This window comes from Brachyhypopomus gauderio, unplaced genomic scaffold, assembly GCF_052324685.1.
Source record: "Brachyhypopomus gauderio isolate BG-103 unplaced genomic scaffold, BGAUD_0.2 sc50, whole genome shotgun sequence".
In the NCBI taxonomy this organism is placed as follows: domain Eukaryota; kingdom Metazoa; phylum Chordata; class Actinopteri; order Gymnotiformes; family Hypopomidae; genus Brachyhypopomus; species Brachyhypopomus gauderio.
This window is the reverse complement of record NW_027506875.1, coordinates 1,514,083-1,525,063: the sequence shown is the minus strand read 5'-3', so window position 1 is coordinate 1,525,063 and position 10,981 is coordinate 1,514,083. Positions and strand designations below refer to the sequence as shown.

Sequence of the window (10,981 nt, the reverse complement as noted above, 5' to 3'; positions counted from 1 at the left end):
AAACCGCTAATGTGCTTCCTGGTTCTTCTCGCACAAATATCGCGAGAGTTGGAGGGTAAGAAACTCGTCAGATCAGATGCCGTTTGTGTTCAAAACCTGCGGACAAATAACTGGAGGATGAACGCCACGTCGTACGGTAGACTATACATACAACACCCCAGTATAGCGAATGTTTACTATTGAAATATTTAAAATAGAAACGAATTAATTTATTGTATGGAAAGTCTCTAGATGGTACACGCACATGGCGAACCTTCTTTTAATATATATATATTTTAGTTTATTTGTATGCCTCGTTTATTCCTGATATGGCTTAGCAATATATTCTGACATTTTTTCATGATCACAGCTAAATAAAACCCCCATATTCTGAAGGTGGCCAGCAGATGGCGTGGGTGTGCGTGTTCATCTACATGTTCGTGGATTTGCATTGTTTAAGTGTTTTAAAACCTCTTATTTTTATACTGGTTGAATTTAAACCAGGGTCTAAACCTGGAGCGATGTAGCCTGGATATAAGAAGGCAAGCTTTGAGCAAAACTACTGTAAAATATAACCACAAATTCACTCAGCAGGACTCAAAACGGCAAAACGTAGTATCAAACCGGATCTTAAGTCGCACCACCTGCGTTTTACTTCTGTCTCTTGGCTATAGCGAGTCCAACATGAGTGTTACTGTAACCCACTGAAATTATTAATAATCAAGTAAGTTGTAATCCACTTAAATAAATACACAAACAATTAATTAAACACTACAAACCAACCTAGTATTAACCTCCTCAGAAAGTTATAGTAAACTACATTAATTAAAAAGAAAATAAATGGATACTAATTATATATATGTAACCCCTCCCTAAAGGCGCCCAATATAAATTTAGGGGGCGTACATCTCAAAATACAATGGATTGCAGTTTTAAATACCCTTTAGCTAAATAAGTTAACGTTTCACAGATGACACGAGGGTGCCTCCATAACCGTTTTCAATACTTCATTAAACCCTACATATATATAGGGCTTATGTGTTCCCCAAACGTAGATTTAAACCGTACGAATTAAACCCTGAGCTTAGTAAACAGGAAAACGAATGAGAGAGTTCAAGCGCTTTTCGTTGGGGCCCAGTATGTTGGTGCACTTATTACTCCACTTCGAACGGCGGAAATGAAAGTGAATTGAATGGGTCAACCCAGTCAGTTGGCTCGTTACTCACAGTTCACCTCGAGATCACAGTTCACGGAGCAACGGAGATCCCAGGCGTAACGCAGCAGTCCTCAGCACTCACGCCGGCCGACAACGTAGTCCGTGCGTGACAGTAAGTTCAAAGCACCGTCGTTTAACTCGCACACGATGCCCGGCCTTGCCGCTCCAGACAGACGCGAGGAAACGCAGCAACACCAGCTCGTAGTCACTGCTATGCTCTGATACTCACAGTCCAACCGATCCGCTTCTTCAAAGTTTTTTTTGTAAAACTAAACTAAAACGCTGCAGTTTGTACCACTATATAGTGCAACAGCACCGTAACGTTGTTACAGAGCGAATGGAAAGTAAATAAAACGCTCCGAAAAAGTCTGAACACACTTCTCTCTTCGGCTTCTCTCTCTCCTCGTTTTCTTTCTTCTCTAACCTTTTCCAATCCGTCCCAGAACCCCGGGAAAGAGAAAATGCCGCGAAAACAGAAAAGGCTTCTGGGAAAAGCAGTTCTTTTATACTTACAATAAAAAAAACAAAGAAGATAATACAAATACACAGGACATTTTTAAGGGTCCTACATATAAATAAATAACTAAAAAGAAAAAGAGGAGGGGGGTACTTTGTGCTGTAGCACATGTTGAGTAAGAACGGTGTAACCAGGAGACAGGTGGGAGAGTATAGGGCTCGTCAGCCAAAACGGTTTTCTTCCATATATAGCAGGGGTGGGCAACCCGCGTCTCGCGAGCCGCATGCGGCTCTTTGCCTGGTTTCATGCGGCTCCCCAGCCGGTCCGCGGGCTCACCTGCACAAACGGGGCGACACACTGCTACATTTTCGTGGTGCGCGGTTAGTTTACAAGCCTAGCGAGCCGCTAATACTTTTGAAACCGGCGTAGTGGAAAACACGCATTTGACTGTCTTCACAGCTAATAATTTACACTCGCCACCCCCCCCCCCCCCTCAACAGATTACACTCGCCCATGTACGATGTGGCTCTTTGCCGTAACACAGTAAGAAAAGTGGCTCTTGGTCTATGACGGGTTGGCCACCCCTGATATATAGTATCCATCAAACTGTGACTATGTTAATGTGGCCAAAGCTCTCACCTTAAAGTTCCTCTTCTTGAGAGATGTGGAGGGCAATGGATATGTAAGTGTTTTATGTCTTATATTCTGACTTTTAGATCATTTCATTTGTAGTGCAAATATAACATGTTTCTAATCATTAACAGAATTGATTAAGGCTGGAACCAAATGAGCATCTATTTGGATATTTATTTGGACAGTCCTAGTGTTTCAGAACAAGAACAAGTAGTCTTAAAGATTTTCCTTTTCCTTATCTAGCATACCTGGTACATGTCCTTAAAGAGAAAGTTCAAAACTGAGCGTTTGGTCAGTGATGAACAGTGATGGCTAAGTTACCTTGAGAAAGTAATCCGATTACTGATTACTGATTACTCCTTTTAAAAGTAACTTAGTTACGTTACATATTACTTGATTTTAAAAGTAACTACGTTAGATTACAAGTTACTTTAGTAGTTACATTCAGCAGCAAAATAAATTTTTCCAATACTCACTTTATTGGAAGTGCATTTTTAACAGTAACAATGTATTGAAGCAGGTTTGGTAACCGAGGCAGAAACTGCTTAATCCAAAAATCCCGAGGAGGGAAACTTTATTGATAACGCAACCCTGGCGCGCGCAGGCTCCGCCCCCAGTGTCACTTAAAGGGCAAGACTCGCCGTGAGGAGTAGGAGTCGCTACAGTATCTCCTGACATTACGTTTGTGTAGCTGCGCGGTATTATTTGTAAATTTATTTGTAAACGTAATACAAGCGAACTGGGGTGGGTTTCCCGAAACGTTCGTAGCGCCAAGTACCTCGTAACCTCGTATGAAGCTACGAACGTTTCGGGAAACCCACCCCAGTTCAGTCAGACAGCTTGTGAAACGAAATACCATTACAATTTCAAGCATTTTAAAGTAGGCGACGTTAGTCAAAATTCCAGCACTTTTCAAACGTGGAACACAAAGCAACATTAAAATTCATCAGGTAAATGTTCCTTCCCCTGTTTTTGAGGGGTGTTTCTTTACACTACCACATATCGTTACGGGAGGACACTGCACAGAATGACTTGTAAAACGTACTCGCGCTCTCACAGGGTCGCGCGCAGCGTGCGGAGTCGAGCGCTATGGTCAGACGCAAAAGTAGAACTGAGCCAAGAAGAAAGCAAAAATATATATTTTACTAGGGAAAATATAAATAGTAACGCACAGTTATTTGGATAAGTAACTTTAATCTGATTACTGGACTGGAAATAGTAGCGCGTTATATTACTCGTTACCGAAAAAAGTGGTAAGATTAGAGTAACGCGTTACTAAGTAACGCGTTACTGACATCACTGGTGATGAAGAGGTAAAGAAGTTTAAAGAAAGGTCTGGCCATGGTGTCAAGAGACCCAAGCAAAGAGAAACAAGTTGTCAAAGAATTTATATATATATATATATATATATATATATATATATATATATATATATATATATATATATATATAGACATATGTAGACATATGTAGACATACATGGGCAGAATTTGATATGTACAGTAGAATGTTTAAAGTTAGAAATGACTGCAGAAATCAGAATCACTCAAGACTGCTTGGCCATTCATAACTTGTGCTTGTGTGAATGTGTTTAACAACTGTCTTTGGATCTCCGTGGATGCTCATGTAAAGATCCTTCAAGAACAGTACCAGAGGACACAGCCAGACACTGCAGTAGTCAATGAATGAATGACATTTCTTTCAGACATTTCACTGGAGAAGAACTCTTCCACCTCCCTCCGTCGTCATGGTAAGCCGCATCAGGTGTGGAAGGTGAAGAATGGACGGCCCCCTGTGAACAGTCTTAAAGGGGCAGACACAGATACAGGCATAGCAGACAATGACATAATTCACAATTCACAATATGACGGAGGTCATAACAGTATCTATTAATTTGTATAACTTATTGAACTTTCAAAAACAAACTTGTCTAACTTATTTGTTTTTAAAATGGTCTCTTACAGTTGTATCAGGAAGTTGGGCGAATACACAGTCACTGACCTAAATCAGCGTTTCCATGAGAACTTCAGTGAGATGGTTCCCAGTCTGCTAAAGCTGTTGCGAGGAAAATCTACAATTGATGAAAAGGCGTATGCGGACTCAAGAGGAGAAGCACTTGTGGAAGATACAACTGGTATGTTTTCATTTTGATTTCTATGTTTATCTAATCTGATAAAATTGTAAAGTCTGCATTTTGATATGGCAATTCATTTAATATTTGTGTGTTTAAAACTTGGTGGGGATGTATTGTGTGTATTTTATTTATTTAATGCCAACTCGCATCACAATTTCACTTGTGTGTGTGATCTTTTCATTTAAGGAATGGACTTAAGTTGCACTGATACTCCTACCTACACTGGACTTCGTCACTGGGAGGCCCCAGTCAGTCCGGATCGGGAACAGCACCATCACACTGAACACTGGGGCCCCCCAGGGCAGTGTTCTGAGTCCTCTGTGTGATGCTCTAGTGTAGTGGTTCCCAAAGTGGGGGGCGCACCCCCTAGGTGGGGCGCGGAGCTATTGCAGGGGGGGCGCGGAGCTTGGAAGTAAAACATGTGCACATGTGTCAATATGGGGGGGGGTGTGTGTAGGGGGGGCGCAAAAATATTCTCATCTACTAAAGGGGGGCACGGCAGAAAAAGTTTGGGAACCACTGCTCTAGTCAAAGTTTCAATCAATCAAAGTTTATTTGTATAGCGCTTTTAACAACTCAAGTTGTCGCAAAGCAGCTTTACAGGGTTTACAAGGTTAACAATACTATGGGTCCAGAACCCTAATGAGCAAGCCAAAGGCGACAGTGGCGAGGAAAAACTCCCTATGATGGTGGGGAATAGGAAGAAACCTCGGGAGAACCAAGACTCAAAAGGGAACCCATCCTCCAATGGGCGGCCCGTTAACACACAAATACACAAGTCACACATAATTCACACAATCAGACTAGGTAAAAGGTAGAATTGAAAGTTCTGGGTTTTGATATTGTCACTGTAAATGTCTGTTGATGAATGCCAGGCTTTCATTCCGTGTCGGAGCAGTGATGCTGGTATTGTAGGCTCCGACTGCAGTGTTACTCCCCAGGTGAACCCCGGTATCAGCACATCCACCGGCAGCCAGACCATCCCCCAGGTGCCTGCAGGTGCCTGTATCCAATCGTCTTGGGTAGAGCCATGCAAGAAGATAGATAATACAGACTGAGTGGACATGAATTTAAACCACCGTTGATTTAAATGTACGTAGCTCACGTGCCAGTGATCAGCATGTGGCTCCGGCAGACTAATCTATAGCAGCATAACTAAAGGGAGAGGTTCAGAGGTGACCACAGGCATGAGGGCTCACTGAGACATTGCTTTCCAGTCAAGTCATAGTCACAAATAGAGTGATGCCATGACACAGCTGGATGACAGCATCAACATCTCAGATCACCAGAAATCTCAATGTCTGGGGGCCCCCAAGCCCCTACACCTTACAAGGGGAATTTTAGCTGAAGGCTTGACTAAACAGGTGAGTCTTAAGTCTAGATTTAAAGATTGGAACTGTGTCAGAGTCTCGGATTGGAGCTGGAAGGCTATTCCATAATTGAGGGGCTTTAAAAGAGAAAGCTCTGCCTCCGGCTGTAGTTTTACTAATTTTTGGAACTAGGAGAAATCCAGCATTTTGGGAGTGCAAAGGGCGAGATGGGTTGTAGTAATCAATGAGTTCACTCAGATATTGTGGGGCAAGACCATTTAACGCCTTATAGGTTAACAGGAGAACTTTAAATTCAATGCGATATTTAATCGGCAGCCAGTGTAGTGCGGCGAGAGTGGGACTAATATGATCGAATTTCCTAGCCTTGGTTAGGACTCTAGCTGCGGCATTTTGTACAAGTTGTAGCTTCTTTATGGACTGTTTAGAGCATCCAATTAGAAGACTATTACAGTAGTCCAATCTCGACGAGACAAAAGCATGAACCAGCTTCTCTGCATCAGCTAATGAAAGTAAGTGTCTCAGCTTGGCAATATTACGTAAATGGAAAAAGGCAGCCTTAGTGACATTGCATACATGTGTGTCAAATGAAAGATCAGAATCAATAGTGACACCTAAACTTTTTGCAGTAGATTTTGGTGTTACTGAAAAACCATCTAGGGTAAGGGGAATATCAGCCCAATTGCTTCTAACAGCTTTAGGCCCAAGAATCAGTACCTCAGTCTTGTCAGAATTTAGTTTAAGAAAATTAGACGCCATCCAGTTTTTAATATCCTGGACGCAGTTCTCAATCTTGAGAGTTGTGGTGGTATCATCTGGATTAGAAGATATATACAACTGAGTATCATCTGCGTAGCAATGGAAGCTAATACCATGCCTACGAATGACAGTGCCCAGTGGTAGCATATATAATGAGAATAATATGGGGCCCAGTACAGATCCTTGTGGGACACCATACTTTACTTTAGAATGCTCAGAGCATTCGTTATTTACTAGCACAAATTGGTAACGATCTGTCAGGACCTGAACCAGGAGAGTGCTTGACCTCTTATGCCAATGAGTGTCTCCAGTCTATTAAGTAGAATATTATGATCAATGTGTCAAAAGCAGCACTGAGGTCTAGCAGTATGAGAAACAAAATGTGTCATTTATCAGAGGATATTAAGAGATCATTCAGTACTTTAGTTAGTGCTGTTTCAGTGCTGTGATGAGCTCTAAATCCAGACTGAAATAACTCTGACATGTTCTGTCTGTAAGAAGGAAGAGAGTTGTGAAGAAACTACTTTCTCTAAAATTTTGGATATGAATGACAGATTAGAAATTGGCCTATAGTTGGACAGTTCTTGGGGGTTAAGACCAGGTTTTTTAATTAGCGGCTTGATGACTGCAAGTTTAAATGAACTGGGAACGTAGCCCAGGCTCAGAGAATAATTTATTATAGTAAGCAACGGTTCTACATTGCTGTGCAGTAATTCTTTAAGTAGATGGGTTGGTACAGCATCTAGTATGCATGTGGAGGGTTTAGCAGATTTCACCAGTGAAATAAGCTCCTCACGACCAATTGGGGAGAAGGACTCTAACAGGGCATCAGAGCTGACCAGACAGCTGTCAAGGTGCATTGGCATGTTGACAGGCTCTGAGATAGCACTACTAATGTTTTCCCTGATTTTATCAATCTTATCATTAAAGAATTTCATAAAATTGTTAGTGCTACACTCTAGTGGAATAAGAGAATTGTTTTGTTCATGACTCCTCGTAAGGCTGGAAACAGTTTTAAAAAGGAGTCCTGAATTGTTTTTATGTTTTTCTATTAAGGCCGATAAGTATAAGGACTTTGCCATATGGAGGGCATGCTTATATTCAATAAGGCTGCTTTTCCATGATAGTCTATACACTTCTAACTTCATATTTCGCCATTTACGTTCCAGGATCCGCGCGGCTCGTTTGAGGCTACGCGTGTGCTCATTGTACCATGGCGCTATTCTTCTCTCCGTGGCTCTCTTATATCGTAGTGGTGCAACTTTGTCTAAAGCTGTACGAAGGGAAGTCTCGACGTGCTCGGTGAAACGCTCTAGTCCTTCCGGAGCTACAAGTGGATCAGTGTTTGTCAGACCCGGTAAAATATCAGTGAGCGCAGCTATGGTGCTGGGTGTTATAGCTCGTTTAATTTGATAGCGGGGTGGCCGATGAACACAGTCAGTTAAACACAACTCGTATGTTATGAGGCTGTGGTCAGAAACAGCCTCACTCTGAGGAAGAATTGCTAAACTGGATATGTCAATACCAAATGACAAGACCAAGTCTAAAGTATGACTACAGTTATGCGTAGGACCCACCACATTCTGAGTGATACCCATTGAATCAAGAATTGCTTGAAAATGAATGCTAAAAGAGTCACACCGATTTTCAAAATGGATATTAAAATCACCCACTATAATCACCTTATCGGCTGATAGCACTACATGAGACAGGAAGTCTGAAAACTCCTGCAAGAACTCAGAGTATGAACCAGGGGGGCGGTAAATAGTAATTAACATAAACGACTGTGACACTTTGTTGCTTGTTAAATTTGAAACATTTGATACAGTGAGGATGAGGTGTTCAAAAGAATTAAACTTGAAGCCAAATTTTTGAGAAATGCCTATATCAGAGTCATATATTGTGGCGACCCCACCTCCTCGACCATTTGGACGGGGGTTATGGACATATCTATAGCCAGAGGGAGAAGCTTCATTTAGAGCCATATAGTCGTCTGGTCGGGTCCAGGTTTCCGTCAAGCAAATCATTAATTATCAAATTGCAAATCATTGATTAAGGTAATCATTTCATTAACAAGCCATGCTTTAGATGACAGGGATCTAATATTTAGTAGTCCTAGTTTCAGATTTAAACTGCTCTCTGAGGGAGCATAGTTGAATTTAACATTGATTAAAGTTTGTCTACTAACTTTACGAGAATTATTTTTTGGTACTCGAGGAACAGACACAGTTTCAATCTGGTGTGACCTAGGTGACGTCTCTTTGCAGCTCGCAGACAGTCGGTTTAGCCTGTTTGTCTGCTGCCTGGCCTCGGCTCTGGTTTGTCAATCCCCATTAACTACACCTACACTACCACTATTAAGCCTAGCAGATATGCTACGAGAAATGAGAGCAGCACCCTCCCAAGAGGGGTGAATGCCGTCTCGCTTCAAAAGGCCAGGCCTGCCCTCAAAACGTGTCCAATTATCTATATAACCCACTTTGTTATCTGAGCACCATTTAGACATCCAGCGGTGTAACGCCCATAACCTGCTGTAGGTTTCAGCGCCACGCCGAAATGGAATGGGACCAGAGCATATTACGGCATCTGACATCGTCCCCGCTAACTCGCACACCTCTTTAACATTATCCTTGGTGATCTCAGACTGTCTCAATCCCACATCATTGGTGCCGACGTGTATAACTATCTTAGAATATTTACGTTTAGCCAGCACGTTTAAATTAGCCCTGATGTCAGGCGCTCTAGCCCCCGGGATACACTTGACTATGGCCGCTGGTGTCTCTAAACTAGTCGCTACGTTCACGTGTCTGAGCTGTGAATCTCCTATCACCAGAGCTCTTTTAACAGGTCGCTCAGTCGGTGTATTACTGAGTGGGGCAAACCTGTTTGACACGGGAACCTGAGAAGGACGGTGCTCAGCCCTACGGTTATGCCGCCGAGACGTCACCCATTCGCCCCGCTGCGAGGGCTCTAATGCCGGAGCTGAGGGCTCGCTAGCTACAGCTGTGCAACCCGGGCCTGCTACGCTAGCTGCGCTAGCCGCTACGCTAGCCGCTACGCTAGCTGCGCTAGCTGCTACAAAATTTCTAGGACTTTCTAAAGCCCGGATGCGTTCCTCTAAAAGCGAAATCTTCTCCGTCATACTAATAACTAACCTACACTTCACACAAATATAATTATTATTATCACTACTGATGGAAGAAGAGTAGCTATACATGCCACACTCAACACAAGCAACAAGGGACTCAGACATGATGACATACTTAGCTTCGGTTAAGATGTCGAAATGTCGAAGATGTTTCCAGTCGAAGAGAGTAGTCAACTGTCTTGATAGTGGAAGCACTACCTGTAATAGTTGTCTAAGGAGGCAAAAAGTAAAGATTAGTACGTAAACAGATTATCACACTTTAGAGAAACAATCAAAATTCGCTCCGCAACAGCGTCGGCAGAAAGCAGCGTCGGCAGGAAGCAGCCTAATGAAGCAGTTCAAAATAAGTCTGACATTAGCATTGTATACATAGTTAGTTAGCTAACTAGTCGGACTTATAAATATCTAGCTAGCTAGCTGGTTATTTGTTTTACCATAGTTCATGGAGCTTCCAACTGTCTAAATGCGTTGATATCGTGAAAAAATAAACATGAAACAGACCCTGACAGCCAATCACAATTTACATCCAGAAGCCAATCCTGTCTGGGTCCCTCCCACGACTGTCAAAAATCAAACGATCTGCTCCGCGAGCAGGAGCTTAATCGCAAGCAGAAAGGGTGTGACTAATTTTCCTTGTGCAAGCAACTCTCTCCTCGCACGTGAGAGCATTTTTGCTTGCGCGAATAAGCACTTTTCCTCGCGCGAAATGATTTTCCGCGCTCGCGATTATTGACTTGGATTTGACGTCATACACGACCTCGCGAATCGACAGCGTGCGACGCCCTCGCCCACGGGCTGAGCCACTGCGATTACGTCATTTTCGCCGAGCGGACCTTTGCCGCTTGTGTGCGCTGCAGTGACTTCGCGGGCTACCGTTGCATTGTGGGGAATGTAGTGTTTGTGCGTGCAAAACACCAGCGGGTGGCTGTGGCCTGCGGGCCGGTTCTAATAGTAATTAAATATCATCCAGGGGGCCATAGATAATCAATTCCAGATCCGGCCCGCGGGCCTTGACTTTGACATATGTGCTCTAGTGTGTGTGTGTGTGTGTGATTCTCTAGTGTATGTGGCATTCTAGTGTGTGTGGCGCTCTAGTGTGTGTGTGATGCTCTGGTGTGTGTGTGATCCTCTAGTGCAGTGGTTCCCAAAGTGGGGGGCTATTGCAGGGGGGGCGCGGAGCTTGAAAGTAAAACGTGCACATGTGTCAATATTAGGGATGCACCGATTCCGATATTAATATCTGAAAAAATTCTAGATCGGGTATCAGTGACAATGTGACCGATCCATTAAAACAGATCTATTCAGTCTAATTCTATGCTTGTAACGC

The 10,981-nt window shown here is 42.9% G+C and overlaps 1 protein-coding gene across 2 annotated transcripts; it reads left to right on the top strand.

The window, feature by feature from the left end:
• The first annotated feature begins 23 nt into the window (after positions 1-23).
• LOC143487767 (uncharacterized) lies at positions 24-4,832 on the top strand. 2 transcript variants are annotated; one of them, XR_013124360.1, is made up of 4 exons: positions 24-136; positions 3,991-4,035; positions 4,250-4,419; positions 4,606-4,832. XR_013124360.1 is itself a non-coding variant. In XM_076986919.1 (4 exons), the coding sequence occupies exons 1-4, from the start codon at positions 2,315-2,317 to the stop codon at positions 4,743-4,745; spliced, it is 375 nt and encodes a 124-aa protein (XP_076843034.1). In that variant the 5' UTR covers positions 2,285-2,314; the 3' UTR covers positions 4,746-4,832. The 2 variants fall into 2 exon arrangements, 1 of the variants encoding a protein (XP_076843034.1); XM_076986919.1 differs by lacking the exon at positions 24-136 and adding an exon at positions 2,285-2,334.
• Positions 4,833-10,981: the final 6,149 nt, after the last annotated feature.